Source organism: Protopterus annectens, chromosome 6.part0 (genome assembly GCF_019279795.1).
Source record: "Protopterus annectens isolate FY-2018-M chromosome 6.part0, PAN1.0, whole genome shotgun sequence".
NCBI classification, from domain to species: Eukaryota; Metazoa; Chordata; order Ceratodontiformes; family Protopteridae; genus Protopterus; species Protopterus annectens.
This window is the reverse complement of record NC_056737.1, coordinates 600,566,070-600,585,532: the sequence shown is the minus strand read 5'-3', so window position 1 is coordinate 600,585,532 and position 19,463 is coordinate 600,566,070. Positions and strand designations below refer to the sequence as shown.

The 19,463-nt window shown below is 41.8% G+C and overlaps 1 protein-coding gene across 2 annotated transcripts in view; it reads left to right on the top strand.

Annotated features, from left to right (window-relative positions):
* PRPF39 (pre-mRNA processing factor 39) overlaps window positions 1-19,463 on the top strand; it is a 1,439,843-nt gene that overhangs the window by 231,023 nt on the left and 1,189,357 nt on the right. For both annotated transcript variants that reach the window (XM_044074271.1, XM_044074272.1), the window contains exons 2-3: window positions 8,406-8,531; window positions 9,299-9,417. In XM_044074271.1, coding sequence (XP_043930206.1) covers window positions 9,365-9,417 — 53 coding nt within the window. In that variant the 5' untranslated portion in view covers window positions 8,406-8,531; window positions 9,299-9,364. The remainder of the gene's footprint in view (window positions 1-8,405; window positions 8,532-9,298; window positions 9,418-19,463) is intronic.

The window sequence follows — 19,463 nt, the reverse complement described above, 5'->3', positions numbered from 1 at the left end:
CAGATATTTTTATGCCCCTTCTATGGCTTTGCGCTAATCTGTAGGCAGGATGTTCCTAAAAGATTGTTTGCTACTCTTGTGTGGGTTGTGGTTCTCTAAATGTAGCACTCCCTTGCAACATCGTTATGTCAGACTTTGAGCCCTCCATGCTGGTCTTGCACAAGTGTTTGGCAAAAGGCTGCTTATTCCACGTTTTGCAATCCATATGGAGGCAGATGCAGGATGCTGGACATCACGTTATTGCCCTGGCCTTCCATCTGGACAGATGCCTGTGGCATTGTACTTAGTGACATGGCCAGAAAGGATCTTGACATATGTTGGTGGCTTTGTAACAGCTGATATGTTGAGAGAGGGGGAAGAGAACTGTTATGACTGCTAGATAACTCCCCTACCATTCATTCTGTGAGTATCAAAATATTTTTCACCCTGAACAACTTGAACAGGATCACGGGTGGCACTACTGCATTTAGACCATCTCTTATCCTCATTTTGGATGTGGATGGGCCAGTGTATTTGCAAACATTTTTCTCTTTCTCTCTCTCTCTCTGCACAAGAGATGCTCTCGCAAGCTGACAGATTTGGAGTGCTTTTGCAAGGAAGAGTGGGCAAGTATTGCCAAGTCAAGATGTGCCAGGATGATCAACTCCTACCCAAGAACACTGAATACCGTAATTAAATCAAAAGGTGCTTCAACAAAGTATTACTTTAAGGGTGTGCACACTTAAGCATCCAGCTTATTGTACGTTTTTTTATTTTTTAAATTTTCCCCTAACAGATTTGTTTTTCAATTGAATTGTACAAGTTTTAGGTCACATTAAAGGTGGGAAAAGTTCTGAAATGATTTATTGTGGTCTCATTTTTTTGCATCTCACAAAAACCTGGCATTTTAGCAGGGGTGTGTACACTTTATATCTACTGTAAAAAGTAATTCCAGAAGCCCTGACATGCCATGTTTCATGCTACTTAGAGGGCATCCTGGGATGTTGTCTGGGCCCATTGATGCAATGTTCTTGGTCTTGGAGAGAGCATTAAGGACCTGTTCCCTAGTGATAGTAGAGGGAGATGTATTTTATATTTCTTGAGGGAAGGTTGATGGGGAGAGAGGAAAGAAGTTGGAGCTGAATTTATCAGCCAGGAGGTTTGCTATATCTTCTGGCTTAGTATAGGTGGCTTCATTTACAGTGAGCTCTGCACACTGTGGTTGCAGACGTAGCTAAAGAATGCTTTGTGGTTGTCCTTGGCCTGAGAGGTTAAACTTGCCTCAAATTTGGCTTTGGCAGACTTTATTTGTCCTCTAAGTTGTTTGTTTAGTTTGAATGTGCTTTTATCCTGCTGTGTGCTTCACCTCCTAATTTTTGCCATGATTTTCTTCCTCCTGTTATACATCCAATTGATTTTGTGATTCCACCAGGGTGGCTTGTTTTTTTGAGTTAGTTCTGTACTTCTTCCTAGTGGGTACAGCTGCCTCTGTGCAGCTATTAACATGCTTGTACAGTGTTTCTGTGAACAGTTCTGCATGCGCAGAAATGTTCTCAGGGTTTATAGAGGCTTGAAATTTTGCCAGGTTCTCACTTATTAGCAGTAATATAGCCTTAGAATAGGTCCTGAATATTCACGGTTTAGCTGGGGGTCCAGGTTTTATTTTTACTTGAAAGGAGACCAATTTGTGGCCTAATCTTACTGGGGAAGGCATTACAGTAGGGGTGTGCAGCACTTTCCCATATTGGCGAGGACCAGATCCAGTATGGTTGCACCCCTGGTTGGTGTATTGACTGTCTGGCCAGGGTGTTTGTGTTTGCAAAATCCAGGAATCTCTGTGCATGTACATTTGATTGTCATATAGGGTTCCCAGTTAATAGTGGGGTAATTAGTCACCTGTGAATATGGTATTGGGTTGGATGGTTAGTGTTTCTAATAAGTTTAAATACATGGTATGGATTTCTTGGGTCAGAATGGGACCTGTAGCTTGCAAGGAAGTGGTATTGGATTTTACCTATGGTGATTTGAGTATGGATCGTTTGACCAGCCTTGAAGTATATTTATTTTGATGTAAATAGAAACGCCTCCACGTTTCATCCCTGCTTGTGAAGTAGCTGGTCTAAATGTGTGGAAGGCATTATAACCTTGCAATGTTGGTGTGCTGTCTGCGGCTTTAAACCATGTCTCTGAGACTGCACAGACATCAGCATTCTCTAGGGTAAAGAGAGCTTCCAGGGAGTGGAGTTTTTTGTTTAGGCTCCTAGCATTGAGTAGTAATACCTTTAGATTTTCTTGGTTTTGATTTGCTATGTTGGAAGTACTCTGTTTGGCATTGCCTAAAAAAGGCACTATGAGGAAGACAGCGTTTTAGCTAATATTTAGAAGCCTAGAGGGGAGACGTGCAGACCATCCCTGGCAAAGCATCGTGATCTGTTGCTCATCTCCTTCCATGCTGACAAATATTGCACCCCCTTAGAATGACACCAGAAACTAAGCCAATTATTAAAGTCAGTCATTCATATTGTGCCATCATCCTTGAAGAAGGTAAAATACTGCTCAGTGTTAGGCTCATAACAGCCTGAGACACAGATTCCAAGGGCTGTATGATGTGTCTCTTCATATAGTCTAGGGAGGTACATCTCAGGTAATTTACTGCCACATGGACTATATGACCAAGTCATATTGGTAATTGTGGTCCAGTGACCTGAGTGCCTGTGTAATGTGGTGGATCCTAGCCCCTGATAAGCAACTGATCGTAACTTTCTCTTTGCTCAGCCTGGTGAGAGGGACATCAGTATGTCTCACGATGGAGTCTTCAGTGACTAGAATGCTGGATTGTGCGGTGACTTGCCTTACAGGCTTAGAGATAGAGACGCCATGAGATGTAGCTCTGTGTTGATGTGGGTGTTTTGAAAGAGTGCATTTTGGGCTAATGAGGGTATTTCTTATGTGTACTTTGTCTAGGAAGTCTTTGTGGTTTAGGAACATTACATGTAAGTGTCTCAGTATATGTGGGTCTATATGTCTGCTTTGAATTGTGCTTGATGGGTTCAGACTTTGTACTGCTGACAAACCTTATTGATATTAGAGAGTACTTTTATGTGAGCGCTTTGCCTCCAGTGATTATGTGTAAATACATCTCTCACATAACCATATCAGTTTGTTTGAGAATTAACTGGTCGTCAGTAAACATGAGGCAATTTCTACTTTGCTTCAGGATGCCCAAATTCTCCAAGCTGGAAAAGGAGGCAGTAGGAAAGTTTTTATCCAGGGCAACAGACCCTTTTTTATTGATTTAGAGTGTTCAAGTGAGAATGTCAATCACTGTCAGGATTACCTGGTTTGCAACTATGTGGACAGTGCTTGTCAATGCAGACAAGTTGTCCTGTGTGCAACTAGGTATTGGAGAAATTTCAGTTGTGCTTTTACAGGAAAAATGTCATTCGAGGTGAGTCTGTATAGAGCACTGTCAAACACCTGATGGGAAACTAATACGTAGACCCTGAAAATTTAAGGATGAAGTATTTAGGCAGATATTCGGAAGTCAGAAAACAAAGAATTCGCTTGTTAAGAAAAAAGGAGAGTCGCATGAATGGCTACTGCCTGGCTACTACTAATACTGGTCTTACCACAGCTTCACTTTGTTGGGATACAGTACTCCTTTGCTGCTTCCCTCAACAGAAGCAAAATGTTAGCACCAATCCCAAGAAGAGAAGTAGGGCACAGCCTGTTTGGTGATTCACAGTCTTGTCCCAGATGATGCTAGGCTCTGTATGCTTGTGTCCTTTTTCTGGTAGATGCCTCTAATAGCAACCAGACCAATCCGGTACGTTAAGCGCAGACACTCGCTCTCCAACCAGAAACAGTTAGGAATCAATACACTCTGCTCCTACTCTCACTAGGATCAGAATATAAGCACAGTTTCCAAGCTGTCATCTATAAAGCAGGTATTAGGCTTTCTGGTGATCAGCAGTCTCCAGGAAATAATGTCGCTGTACTCCTTCTCTTACTAGGAGAAAACAGAAGCATTAATCCCAAGACTACTACTGGGAGGCAGAATGTGGGCTGTCCAATAACTGGTGGTCTTGCAATAGATGCTTAAAGGTAAGATGAAAAAAATGGTTTATCCTAAACACTGCTGCAGTATGTACTAAGCAGTTAGATATGAAAGTGGGTAACTTGAGTTTTAGCTATCTAAAGAGTTAGGTTTTAGTGGAGAGACACTGTTTTTAAGAGAAAGATAGATTGACAGGGGGTGGGCACTTCTGTATTCTGGTACTGTGTAGTACAGTAGGATGACCGGTAAATTTAAATAGTTGAAGGGGAGTGATTTCACAAAATGATAATTTTGTGCTTACTCACACCAGCCTGTAAAAGCAGAAAGGACACCAGATATATTGTCAAGTTAACATAAGGGGCAGGCAACTAGAAAGACAGTGGTTTTTAAGAACACAATAGTAACAGTGTGGAAGAGTGGGAAAAATGTCTGTCGGACTCACAAGAGACAGAGCTGTGGTCTCTTTTCAAGTTTTAATATGCAGTTAAAAGCAGAGTAGAAGTAAAACACAGTGTAAAGAAAACAAATCACATTATACAAAATAGAAAAAAGCAATAAAGTAATACAAAGCACAAGAAATACAAAGCAAACTAACATTTCCCCTCACAGCAAACTGTTGCATTGTCTGGGTGATCCTTTCCAGTAAACCTCTGAAATGTTTTGTTTTACCCCTTAAATAGAAAGTTTAGTTCCTAGCTCTACCCCTCAGTTCACAGATGATTAACCTTAACTGACCTGTTCTAACTTATGTGCGACTCCTTAATTGATCTGTTCTAATTTCTGTCTGACTCGCAAGAAACAGAGCTGTGGTCTCCAAGTTTTAATATGCAGTTAAAACTTTGCAGTTAAAATGTTGTGGTGTACACAGCTGTATAAATTCTGAAAGCTGTTTATGAATTTTTTATGTATTTATTGATTGCCTTTGTTGACTTGAGTAGGTAGACTGGTCCTGGGACTATTTTCAGCCATGACCTTGGTGCAGAAGCGCATCAAATTACCTTATTTACATAACTTACTTGCAACATTACACAACACATTTAAAGTATTACAAGAAAATAATATAGGTAGGCTGCAAGTTGCATTAAGGGAGTAGGAAATTGAGGAGGAGGGAGTGGAGAAAGAGGAGTAGTAAAAAAGCCTCTGACTGCAGTGGATTTGTTTGTACGTATTTAGTGATTCTGATTCTTGCATTGGGATTCAGCCATGAGACAAGTTGCTAGTTAGAAATAGCATTTGTAGGAGTTGTCTAAATGTTTCTAAACTTTTTTTTTTGGGGGGGGGGGGTTATAATCTGCGGTTTGGTGAATTTCATGAGGGAGCTTGTTCCACTATTTTGTTAAAGCTCATTTCAACAATTGCAAGATTAAATTGGTGTTTGACTACAGTTGTAGCACAGTTTCCTTAGCCTCTTGGTGAGTTTTGAGTGCTTCACTTGTAGAGTAACTTCCAAGGAAGGGCAGTAGTGTTCATGTGTTAAACTCAGACATGAGAGGAGGCATGTGGATCGAGCTGGGATGGAAAGGTAATTAACTTTCTATATTGAGACGCAGTGACAATCATTGCTAAGGGGCATAATAAGTCTGCAGATGGAATTGATAGTATTTTGCAAGAGTTTAATGCTTTCGGCTTAATGTAGTGCAAGTATTGGGAAGTCCATATTCAAGTCTTGGATTGAGTGTAGTGTTTGCTTCATCTGTCCTGGCTTCAATGGTGAGAGGTTATAGATGTAGAGTAGGTAACTCGGGTTGCTTAACTACTTTTATTAACAGTGTTCTCTATATGGGTTTTAAGAAAGGGAGGGGTGGGATCTAGTGCAAGCCCAAGGTATTTATATTCTTGTGTTGCTGCACTCTCCTTTTTAGACTATAGGGATACATTTATTAGTAGTTATACCCTGGCACTGGAACATAGATATTATGTGATACCTTTTATTGTACCAGCATAGGTTTTGGGCTAGCAGGAGCCCTTCACTGGGAGTTATTCAGTTACTAATCTTTGATAAAGTGCTTAAATAGCCACTTGTGCATAGAAAACGAAGCATATCTTTTTTTTTTTTTTTCCTACAACCAAAAAAGGCACTTTTAAAAATTCCATTGAGGAAAGAAAGTATGCAGATTGGATCTTTAATACGAACACTGCATCTCAAACTGTGTGTGTGTGTGTGTGTGTGTGTGTGTGTGTGTGTGTGTGTGTGTGTGTGTGTGTGTGTGTGTGTGTGTGTGTGTGTGTGTTGTTGAGAGAGGAAGAGTATGTGCGCGAGCATAAAACTTTGGAAGACAGGTTATGGCATGACATAAAACATTTAGTAGTCAGCTGTGGTCATGTTTGGCAGAACAGCAAACCGATACTAAACATGCAAGATATTTGTTCTTTAAGTTCTATTTGAAATCTTTTCTTGCATCAGCGATGCCTTCTACTGGAAGTGCCAGACAAAATGAGTTGCTGTATCAGATTCTCCTCCCCCATTCTTTACAAACTTGACAGTTACAACTTCACGTCCTTCTAGTGGAAGGAGTTAAGGGTGTCATAGATGTACAAGTGAGGGTTGTTGAAATTTCTGCATGTAATTCTTACCAGTCTTCTCTCCATTGTGGTCCTTGCACATCTGGTGGTTGCAATTTGGTGATGTATCCCCCATTTACTGTTACTCCACGGCCAGGGTATATTCAGTATTTCTAACTCAATGGATATGTATGTAGAGTACATCTCATTTGCATATTATTATAGTGAAAAGATCAGGCGACAACTTGCTTCCCATTAACAGGAGAATCTTATTGTGTTGGGTGCTGAGTTTCTGAGTTAATGTAGTTTTAACAGTATGCTATACGTTAGTGTGCAGTGCATTTCATTGCAGGATGTGACTTTGCATCACATAACTAAAACTAATGCTTTTGTGTGGTGTCCTTTCCTTTTGAAGGTGATTGTTGATTGGCTGTGCTGAGTAATATCGGACATTTGAATCCATAGCTGTAGCTGTTAATATACATTAAGATGTTAATAATTTGTAGTTGTATACCTGCTAATCCTGTGCCTGACATACTCCATGTTTTTCAAGAATACCGACTGTAAGGGGTCAAGTCGTTTGCATCTCTACTGCATAAATGGATTCTACAGTGATGTATGCACATATGCAGTTGAATATGGCAACCTTTATGAACAAAATAAGTATACCAGCCTGCTTAGGCCTCTCTTACGTAAGCTTAACATTTACCAACCCTACATAATGGTAGATGACTATGCATTTCAAACCCAATTTTCTTTGTAAGAAAGCATTTGAGTACCACCTACTTGAATGGCGATTTGTCATTTGCTAGATTGTATGAGTAGTGGCCTCCTTTATCGCGATGCTTAACTGAGAAGCAGGAACAGTATGTGTTGCACAAGCTTTTCATTAAACATATCTACAAATTACACAGGTATGTGATTAAGCATTCTTTCAACATCTTCTATAATCTTTCCCATAGTGAGTCCCTTATGCTTTACTCCTATGCCTCACTACCTTGGTCATTCACCTGTCATTTGCTGTGTAATGTGCAAGCTCCTGTTGTTGGGCACCGTGTCTGCTGGCACATCTTGCCTATTGCTTGTGCCAAGACTTCCCCTATTGCTCTACAGTATTGGGCTTTGTTTTGCTGTATCATCTGGTACTTCTCTAAACATTTTTGTTTGGTAACTTCTGTGAAAGTGCCTTAGAATTTAGTTTAGTGACTATGGCTAGTAAGTACTACTTTTTAGTCTTCCACTCACATTTGCCTTCTTGTGTCTACTCCTCCTTTTTTTTGCCTCACTGTCTAAGTAGTTCCAATCCGCTGTCTGCATGTTTACTTGAAGCCTACTTGCTTATCTTCATCTCGTATCTTATATGTGCATGCGTGTGTGCTTACACTGTTTCCCTAGTCACAGGCATTGTCAAAGGTATTGATGAGCCCCAACTTCTGTTACCCAAAAGAGAAAGTTGTTGCTTCTGGCTGTTAATTTTGCAGTATTTTTTTGGTAGCAGTTTCGCTGACTTAATGACACATGCATTCCCACTTTTAAGTTTGCACCCTTATAAGTGCCTTACTGCTTTCTTCCAGTTCGGTTTCTGTCATTTGTTGTCATAAACAATTGCATAGGGTAAGTGATCATTTACGATTGACAGCAGGTTTCAACAAATGGTATGTCACACATGTGGAGTTCATGAATTTGATTTATTCCACCATTGTGTCTGTATGCTGCATGTAGTTTTTTTTTTTTTTTTTGGAATGTCATATTTTGTAAACAGAAATTTTTACCAAGGATAATTTGATTCATTTGTCATATTTTGAATGCAGTAGTGGTAGTAACTGTTTTGCTTAATTAAAGTACTTTTGAAATATCTTTTTTCTAGAATCACATTTTAGCTGCCAGAAAAGCATTTGACGAATTCTTTCGGCATTATCCGTACTGTTATGGATACTGGAAAAAGTATGCAGATTTTGAGAAGCGTCATGGTAATATTAAAGAAGCGGAGGAGGTGAGCGGTTTTGTCAATGGGAGGATTTCACTTGCCTTCTGTGAGAAAAATGCAGAGGAACGCTGTTTTATGAATTTCACTAGTTTAATGGCTGTGTCACTTTTCCTCTGATGAACGGATTACTTTTTGTAGTACTTTAGCTAATGTTTTCTGTGTTTGACAGGTGTGTAATCTGCCTCTTGTTTTTTTTTTTTTTCTGTCTTTGCAGTGCAAGGCAGAATAAGTACACCAGTTCAACAAACAGGACAGGAGTTTAATCATTTTCATTTGATTTATGGAATTGTTTATCATTTTTGCATTTTTAGTTGCTAATTTATCTGTTGACTGAAGCACAAACTATTTCTGTTCTTTTTTCCCTCTCAAGTTTTGAAGTGCAAGGCACAGTAAATATACAGTGCAATAAGTATGGCAGGATTTTTTTTTTTATTTTTTAACCTTCTAAGTAAATAGTTTGGTAGTAACAGTTGCTACAGCTTGTTGGATTTTTGGTCAGATGCTGCTATTCATGATCTAATGGGTCTGTACCCCTAAAAGCCTGCCCATCCAACCTGGTCTGAATGTAGGAACTACTGCGCACTGAAGATCAAGACTGCACGTGGAGAGCAGAACATTTCCATGTTCTTATCCTCCACTAAATGGTAATAGATTTATGTAAAATTCAAGTATAAATTTTTTTTCTAAGGTTGACCGGAGTGTTTTCCAGTGGTACTTTTCCACTGGAGCCTTGTTGTTTTGCATCTACTTTAACTTTGCTAATGTCTCAATAGGTATACCAGAGAGGACTTCAGTCAATTCCACTTAGTGTTGACCTTTGGATTCATTATATTAACTTCATGAAAGATTCTTATGACAACAGCCATCCAGAAACAGTTAGCAGAATAAGGTGGTAAGTTTTTTGCTTTCTCTGTTTGAAGATTGCCATTGTGACTGAATAGTTTACTGTGATTTTATTTCTTGTTGTGACTCTTGTGTTTTAAATCATAATTATAATGTTAACAATGGGTTGCTTTTTCATTTTCAAAATTAGAAGGACTGTCCTCTTTATTCACTGTGGCTTGCTTTCAAGTTGAACTGTTGCATAGCAGATTTGGGCCTGATTTTTAATTCTAATTTCTTTGGATCCGTTAGAAAGTAACAGTGTACAATTTAAGAGTAATTTTGCTGAATATGCCTATTGATTGTTACAGTAGCTTTGATTGTTTTGTGCAGGTATGTTTTCTTGGTGGCTGTGATTGTGCCAGTGTATTTCTTGTTCTAATGTAGTGGAAATGTTGCTGCTGAAAAGTTTTCAATGGTTGAATGCTTGAGCAAATGAAGTACACACACAGCATGTTTTGAGGTTCAGTATTGTCTTCCCATTGAAATCTTCTGAATTCTTTGAAATCCTTGTAGTAATGAGTTAGGTTATGAGGGTTGTAAGAAGTTTAAGGGTCACAGAATTAGATGAGATAAGACGTGAATGGATGCCCTTGCTCAATAACACCTAGTTTATTGTTGACTCATGCCACTTATTCCTGAGTTCATAATCCCTAGTACTGTTTTGTTGTGGGTGGGGATGCATTGAATAGACTTGCTGATGTTCATCATTATAATAACTTCTGTGTAGCCTAAGCTGTATGGGGTAATATCCTGTGTAGGATAGAACAGCCGGGCAGCTTCCAAAGTTTCAGGGCACTTTCCACTTGCCCAAACTGTTAGTCAGCCTGAGCCGACTAAGTCAGGTTTGGACATCATGTCCTTTAGAGCTTTTCTGCAGCAAAGAGAGTGCTCCTCTGCAGGCTGTAGATGATCGGTCGACTAATGCTGTCCCATTGCTGGGTGGATAACTTCCCATGTGAGAGTGTTCAATCTCGCCTTTGTTCTTACACATGGGTTCGGAGCCGATCCTCGGCTCCGTGCCGGCCGACTGCAAGCTCTGCATCGAGAAGAAGCTCGAGGACATCTAATACCCACAATTCCCCTCTGCCTTTACCTCAGATCTAGTTTGCCGCTGCTGCATACGCATCGTTGGAGACTAGCTCGAGGCTGTACAGATAAGATTTTTATCTATTCTGTTTAAATTTCAGAGTATTTTATCTAGTTACTTAAAGTATAAGAGTAGGTGTGTGAGTCATTAGGAATTCTCGATTCTTAGAATAGTTAACTTAGTTAACTTTCGAGTTTAGAGTTTTTCGGGGCCTACCCCTTCTTGGACTTGTGACTAGAAACTTGTTATAGTCTTGCCTTTAGGCAGTTCACGGATTTGACAATTTTGACTAAAAGCTTGTTTTAGCTAGTATCAAACAGACTCTTATTACCGGATTTGACACTTTTACTGGATTGGACTTTTTACTGGACTGGACTGTCTTTTTCATTTCTCAATATGTCTGAAAAGATGAAATCTGGCTTTAAACGTTGTCAGTGTGGCCAAAAAATGTCGGTCACAGACAACCACAGTTCCTGTGTCTACTGTCTTGGCCCTCTCCACTTACAAGAGGACTGCTCTATTTGTCACTCTTTTAGTGGGAGGGTCATGACAGATAGGCGCAGGAAACTGATGGATAGAGGATTGCTGAAACCCTCTTTCCAGGAGGCTCTGGATGCTTCAGACCAGGCATCCAAGTCTTCGAAGGGGTCGAAGGCGTCGGAGCCAAAGCCCTGGGCTCCGAGCTCTTCGAGTCTAGTTAGATCACCGGTTCCACAGACTTCGGGGCCGGGTGTTCAACTGTTGGCAGTTCGAGCCTCGAGTCTTGGAACCGGTGACGGAGCTCCTCCACCGACTCTGCTGAGGTCGGCTCCGTCTTCGATCCCTACGGCTCGTTCTTCTAGAGCCCTTTCCGACACCCCCGTGGACCGTGTGGTGCAGAAACTTATGGAGCATACGGCCCTGTCCAAGCTTATTTCGGTCTCCTCTCAGTTGATGTCGAGACTTGAAGGCCTGCCTCTATCTCCATCTGTTCCTCCTCCGAGACCTGTTCAGTCTTGGAGCCGGAAGAAGCTGACCTGATGATTGTGGAGCCCTCGGTGCCAGAACCGTCTTTTCTCGGGCAGCACCGTTTACCTCGACTCCATCCGATCCGGTACCGAGTCTCTGGGCGAAGATCTGTCCTTGGTTCCGGGACCGAGAGTTGGACCGATGTTTGGTTCCGACTCTCCTCTCGGGCCTCGCACGGATCGATTCGGTTCCGTCATCGGGTCGGTGCCTTCGGCTCCTGTTTCGGGATTCTTCCCATTTCTTGAACCGGGAGATACCTCGACTCGGGACCCGGGGCCTTCGACCTCATGAGGAAGGTGTTGTCTACCCAGACAACCACATCAGCAGGTACAGCTTCTCCTCCCGCAAAGGACCGTTATCTTCCTCTGCACCCACGGCCACGCCCAAGCGTTGGGCACCAGTGTCTCAGCCACCCCTGGAGGTGCCCCTCTTCCTCGGAGGCTTCTTCGGATGCTCCCCGAAGAAGTCCCTAGGAAAAGACTGTGTAAGAGGAGACACTTGGATTCTCCACAAGAATCCTTGACATCTGATACTGACTTAGATGAGTCAGAAGGGTCCCCTAAGTCACCTTCAGAGGATGTCTCTTTTCTGACATCTTGGAGATCCTTAAACAGAGAGGTGACTGGCAAGCCCTTCCCCCTTCTGAGGATGAGTCAGTTTTGCTGAAGGCATTTGGTGCCCGTCCTTCCTCCTCCTGGGTCACTCCGCCCTTTGATGAGTTAATGGAATTAATTGCTCGAAGGGCGTGGGAGACTCCTGACACGGTGGAACCAGTCCCTAGGAAGCCAAATAAGTACATCACGGCACCACAGGACAAAGCTTACCTTACCAAAGGAGTTCCAGTAGACGCCATGGTGGTGGCAGCGGCCACGAAAAAGGAGATGTCGGAGTCTTCCTCATCTGTCCATCCGCCTAACAAAGATTCTAGGACCATGGACAGATACGGGAAGCGCATTTTCAGTTCAGCGGCTTTCTCTATGCGTTCCCTGAACTATTTGACACATTTTACATTTTACACGTTTACAGAGGGATCTAGTCAAAGAGTTGGGAGATACCCTCCAGGGTGCTACAGATGCCGCTGTCTCAGAGAAAGTTACGGCGCATCTCAACACCCTTACGTCCATTGTGAACTCGTCCATGAGGCTGATATCTTATGCAGCCGAAGGATCGAGTAGGGCAGCGGCTTCAGCGATTGCTCTTCATAGGCAATCCTGGATGCGCTTATGTTCGTTTGCGGAAGCCTTCAAGTCTTCCTTTACTAACGCCCCATTTGATGGAGCCACACTTTTTGGCCCTAAAGTAAAGGAGACCCTTACCCGGTGTGAACAGGAGGGAAAGACTCTATCTGCTGTCGGAGTCCATTTTTCCACCCCTTCCAGACCGTACCCCAAAGGGCAACGTGGTGGGAAAATGTGGTTTCGAAAACCCCAAGGATCTTTTCCAAACACACAGGGTGATGCCTCCTCTAGAGGCTGAGGGGGCAGAGGTGGAAGACGCCGCCCTGGCGGCAGAGGGGGTCCATAAAACCAAGGTGACAGGGATAACCTCCTGGCAAACCTTTTCAGCACTCCTGAGAGGAGGGCCGACAGTCCTGGTCTGGAGGCAGTCAGGGGTCGCTTAGCTTTATACCCACAGGCCTGGCAAAACCTTTCTTCAGACAATTGGGTAAAAGCATTGTTACCAGAGGTTACAAAATCCCGTTCTATCCACCCCATTCCAAAGAGAAAACTCCCAGATGTACCACCCCATCTGCGAGACCCAGCAGCTACAGAAATTTCAAAGCTGCTAGAAAAAGAGTAATCCAACCAGTCCCAGTGGACCAAATAGGATTCGAACTTACTCAAGGTTCTTTTTAGTTCCAAAGAAAACAGGGGACTGGAGGCCAATTCTGGACCTAAGTCATCTCAACACCTTTGTCAAGAAGGAAAAGTTCGAATGGTCACGCTTCAATCGATCCTTCCATTCTTACGGAAGGACGACTGGATGTGCTCAATAGATCTGAAGGACGATACTACCACATCAAAATGGCCAGGGCGTCCAGAGATCACTTGCGCCGGCTGGGAGCCAGTCACTATCAGTTTCGAGCCCTGCCCTTTGGCCTGACCACAGCCCCAGGGTCTTCACCAAATGCATGGCAGTGGTAGCGTCTCATCTGAGGCGCTTAGGATTCCAGGTGTTTCCGTATCTGGACGACTGGCTCCTGTCTGCCACCACCAGGCGTCAACTGATACAAGCCAGGGATTACTACCTACAACTTTGTACACACCTTGGCATTTCAGTAAATTTCGAGAAATCTTTGCTACAGCCATCACAGCATATCTTATTCATAGGAGCGGAATTAGATACGCGTCAGTTAGTTCTAAAACTTCCGACAGAAAGAATAGTAGCACTTCAGTTCAACATTTCCCTTCTGCTGTCGTCCAGAAAATCCCCAGCAAAAATTGTTCTGAAAGTTTTGGGTCTCATGGCAGCTTCTCTCATAGCAATACCATTGGGAAGACTGCACATGAGAGTGCTACAATGGCTTCTATTTGCACAATGGTCATTCCAACAACTTCAACTGACTCACTCGTCAGGAGTTCCTCACCCATCCCTGGAATCTCTCCATCTAGCAGCTTGGCTGCTCCGCTTCCCTTTTTAGCCAGGTCAATTCCCCTTACATCGGCGGTTCAGGATATTTTGGTAGCTTCTCATAAAGTTTCCACTACAAAGACTTACACCAGTAAATGGAAACGTTTGGTCTTCTGGGCGGAGTCACATCAGTTGAACCCTGTTACAGCTCCGTTAAACAAGGTTTTAGAATTCTTGACTGAATTATTTCATGAAGGAGCTTCCCCGGCTACTTTAAGAGTACAGTTAGCTGCCATTTCTAACTATCATATAGAAGAATGTGGTGCGCCTATTATGGCTCACAGACTTTGTAAAGCCTTTTTAAAAGGTTCCTTTCATATCAGACCACCAGTCAGAAGTCCGACATCACCGTGGAATTTAAATTTGTTGCTTTCTAAATTGATGTTGCCACCCTTTGAACCAGCTTCAAGTTGCATGTTGAAATTTTTGTCATGGAAAACATTATTTCTAGTGGCCATTACATCTGCTAGACGAGTGTCTGAGCTTCAGGCCCTTTTGGTCAAACATCCTTATTTAATATTTCATTCTGACAGAGTATCCCTACGCACTAATCCATCCTTTCTGCCCAAAGTTTGTTGTTCTAGTAATATCAATCAGTCCATTGAATTACCCACCTTCTTTAAAAACCACTCTAATAAATTGGAGTATATGTTGCACAAACTAGACGTCCATAGACAACTCAGATTTTATTTGGATAGAACAAAAGATCACAGGAAATCTGATCAACTATTTGTAGCTTTTGCTGACAGCAGAAAGGGTCTTGCAGTTACGAAACGAACTCTTTCTAAATGGCTAACTGACTGTATCACATATGTTTATGAAGCCTCTGACCAAATTTTATCTGCAAAACCCAGAGGACATTTTACCAGATCAGTGTCTACATCTTTGGCTCACGCAGCTCGCTTACCTTTAGACACTATTTGTGCGGCTGCTACTTGGGCTAAACCACATACATTTATCTCTCATTACAAAGTGGACAGGGTTTCTAGGGATAGGGCAACCTTTGGTTCCACTGTGCTCAAGAACGTTCTCCCTTGAGTTCCTCAGGATCATGGAGCTAGGGACGCTACCCATGTGTAAGAACAAAGGCGAGATTGAACACTCTCACATAAAGAAGTTATGTCCTTACCATAACGTTCCATGTGGAGTGTTCATCTCGCCTTGGTTATTACACTCCCACCCTTCCCACCCTTAGGAAGAACGTTCGAGTTGGTGCCTGGTCTGGAGTATTCTCCTTCTGCTGTTGCAGTAGTACTGTTACTATCATACTCAGGGTATGTTTGTATATATGTATTTTTATGTATATAGTGGCATGTGTGCGTGCGTATGTCTGGTTTGCTTGCAAACTAGATCTGAGGTAAAGGCAGAGGGGAATTGTGGGTATTAGATGTCCTCGAGCTTCTTCTCGATGCAGAGCTTGCAGTCGGCCGGCACGGAGCCGAGGATCGGCTCCGAACCCATGTGTAATAACCAAGGCGAGATGAACACTCCACATGGAACGTTATGGTAAGGACATAACTTCTTTTTCTTTGGGGGAAAAACTTCCAGTCTACCTTTCATAATAGAAAAGTTATTTTTTTTTTTTTTTGTAAAGGATATACTTTTAAATTAGGAAGAATTGTTTTTGTTGACTGTCCCGCGACTTTTATATACTTCTAAATGGGAGTGCCCTTTATCGTGGTAAAAAGTTGTTAGTTATTTAAAACTAGTACTTCTGTGGAGAAACTTGCATTTTGGGGCTATGGTAAGTATTTAAAGGGCTTTTTACTGTGTTTCTTTTTTTTCTGGGGAAAAAGAATTTTCAATTATTTCTGCTAAGCTTCCCTAGGAATCTGGCACCATTTTCGTCTTGACCATGGACCAGCAATACTATTCCCTCGGTCCTTCTTCAAGCAAAAAAAAGAAAAGGCTTAACCAGCCTTTGCCACCACAGCAGGCTGGTAATTTGACTGAGCCACATTTAGATCTACAAACCACTCAGTTTTTTTCAGTTCGCTGTGGTGTAGTCTCCACAGCCACCATGGTCCCAAGGGTTAGGCACGCCCTCTGTGGCTGTTGGAGACTCCTTAATTGACAGAGAAGAGACACTTTTGTTGGTTTTTGGAGAATAGGCAGGGAAAGTGTCTCTTCTTGGCCAGAATATTGTGCCCTTCTGTGGCAAAGTTGTTAAGTGGCCATACTTTGTTTCTTCAGAAATTTCTCAGACACAGGAACCAAAAACTAAACATTTAGCTTCTCTTGTATCAGTTACTCTGGTAAGGGGTCATTTTATTCCTCTTGACTCATGGTCTAATACAGGCTGTTATCAGAAACAGCTGCAAAACAAGGGTTAAGAGAAAAAGGGAGTACTCTTTTCCTGAATAGGTTCGAAAGATTGAACCTGTTGGGGAATCTGAAGGGACAGATGCAGTTCTTTCTCCACATATTTCTGAATCTGATTCTGAGGAGTGTGTGATATGTGATTCTCACTGTGAAGTATTCTTTCTCCGAGACTATTTCCAGAATGCATCTTTTTTTTTTCCATTGGGAAAATTGTGAAGTTTCTCAGTCCTTCAGTAAATAATATGATTTGTTACAACTGGAATTTCCAGAACCTTCACCTGTTCCTCCAGTTCTGCTTACCTTGAAGGATGTTTTTGTCACAGCCAGCAGTTTCCCAGACAGCTTGCTGCCCCTAAAAAAAGCAGATTATAATTTCCTCTTTTTTTATGCTTTTCTACACTAATCTCAAACCTGACCCAGCAGCTATTGCCTTAGTGACTCCAGCTGCTGCTAAACATTTTCTTAATACTAAGCTCTCTCCTCCTGGCAAGGATGAAAAGGCTTTTGACAAGTTTGGGGGAAAAGTCTATGCTTCTACAACTTTAATTTTCAGAATTCTGAGTTGTCAGGCTCGTGTATTGAATTTGTTCTCGCTAATTTTGATTATGCGAGGAATGCTTTGACACCAATTTTTTTGTGAGGAGAAACCTGCTTTGTATAATTTTGTTTTCTTCTATTTCCTAAGTCACCACTCATTGTTTAAAATTTTTCTGACTCCCTGGATACCACTCCCAAGGCTGCCACCACCGGAACAGTTTTAAGAAGGTTTGTGTGACTGCATTCTTAGAACATCGCAGAGGATGTCAAGAATGAAATTTCTAATTGTCCCTTGGGCAGAGATCTAGTTTTTGGGCCTTCTACTGCAGAAGGCATCAAAACGTGTGACTAGAAGAGAAAGCTACTGCAAAGAAACTTAGATTTTTCAGTCATTTCTCTCTATGTTTTCCAAGGGGTTCTTTCCAAGGGGTCCCTCGCTTAACTTTACTACAAAGCAAAATAAATAGTCTCAGCAAAATGCTAGCAAGTTTAAAAAGCAGTGGCAGGGAGGGTCCAAAAAAGAAAGTTGGACCCCCCCCCCCCCCAAAACAAAGGATGTCCCAGGAAGTCATAATGATTATGTGATGGATATTGTCCCCCTTCCCATCCTGGTGTCAGCCCCTTAATCCTCCCAAAAAGAGAATCTCCATTTCTTTCTGGCAAAAGGTTGGTCCAAACAAATGGGTCCTAAATGTGATCCATCTAAGGTGTAGACACCCCCCCCCCCCCCCAAAAAAAAAAAAAAATTCTCAGTAATTCCCTTTTGACCCAGGCAACATCATTTCTCCCTTTTCATACAGGTGGCCATGGGCAATTACTAGGATCTTGCTCGCAATGGACAAAGAAGTTATGATTCACCTCGGCCTAAAAATTCTACATCCGACTGCCTAGGTGATAGGTGATTGAGAAGGAACAAAACTTTTTTTTTTTTTTTTCTGAGGATGTGCAAGTGGTATTAAAGGAAACCTGCTGTTAGAGAATCTTGTTGGGCCAAGTAGAAGAGATTTTCTGGTTGGTGTTATAAAAGGAAACAAGATCCTTTTAAATGTTGAAGCTCCTTTACTTGTTCATACTCTGATTGAACTGCTTAAATCCTGCCTTACTCCCAATTCATCATCCTTCAGCAATTTCTGCTTTCATTTAGATTCCCCAGTAAAACTATATTTTGGAAAAAAAAAAAGGATGCATCAAATTCAACAAGTGTCTCTTCCTTCGGATCTTAAGTTTGTACTCGAAAAGCTTAGACGTTTTTAAAATTTTGATCCATTTCATGAGGCTGATTTAAAGTTCTTCACATAGAAAATCAGTGTTGGTTACTACTCTGACTTTAGCTGGTAAAGTATCTGAGTTGCTTGCTCTTAAGGTATTTCAGCCTTATCCCAACTTTTCATAAGGATAGGGTATCTTTAGGAACCAAGCCTTCCTTCATGTTAAACTTGATATCAGAATTCTCCTAAAGTCAATTTGTACATTTCCTTATGTTCTTTCCTGAAACAAAAAAAAAAAAACAAAACAAAAAAAAAAAGAGAAAAACTGTGCTACTGTACTGACAGGATAGAGGACTTTAGAAATTCTAATGAACTACTCATTTCCTATGATGGTAGGAAAAATGTGTTTCAACACTTGTCCTATTTTCCTAATGGTTATCTTTTGCCATTCAGTGTTATCACCTTGGAAAGAGACTATTCTATTCAAGGTCAAAGCTCACTCTACCAGAACTATTGCTACATCTAGAGCTTTTTGGAATGGGGTGGACTTGAAGTGTTCTAGAGGCAGTAACATGGTCATCTGTATGCACCTTCACTAAACATTGCAAGACTGACTAATTCTCCATGTCAGGAGCAAGTCTTTCTCAGACTATTCTGCAGGGACTCCTGGACTGTGATCCTTCTTTCTCCTCCCTATCTATGCTTTAAGCATCCCATATAACTTAGGCTACAGTAGTGCAAGTAAACTTACCATTAACAGTAGATGTTCAAATAGATAACTGTTGCAGTACTCTCACACTCCCTCCTTTTTTCTTCAGCTTACTATGTGGGTTTACTGTTGGCTCTGCTTTTTTTCCTTATCTGGTTGTCCGGGTTGGAGGGGGGTCCCCTTACCTCTGCCTTTCTCCTAACATATAAAAAAGTATATTTGTCTTTAGTCTCTCTTTTCAAAGAGGCAAAAATGCTCTGAACTGTGGCAAATGTATGCCTGGTTTTATACTGGTATACCCCCGTGAATCCTTGGAGATGAACAGGTACATGGAAAACACCCAAGAGCTTTGGATACTGGCCAAATGTCTGGACCCTGGCAGGGTATATCCTGTACAGCTTAGGTTATTGCATCTGTGATCTGTCTGAACATCCACTGTAATAAGTTTAATTGCACAATTGTACTTTCCTCCACTTAGGACCTTGGCATTTCGTCTTCTTGATAAGCAGTCAAGGTACTGTGAACAGCCTGATAAGATTTTCCAGCAGGAT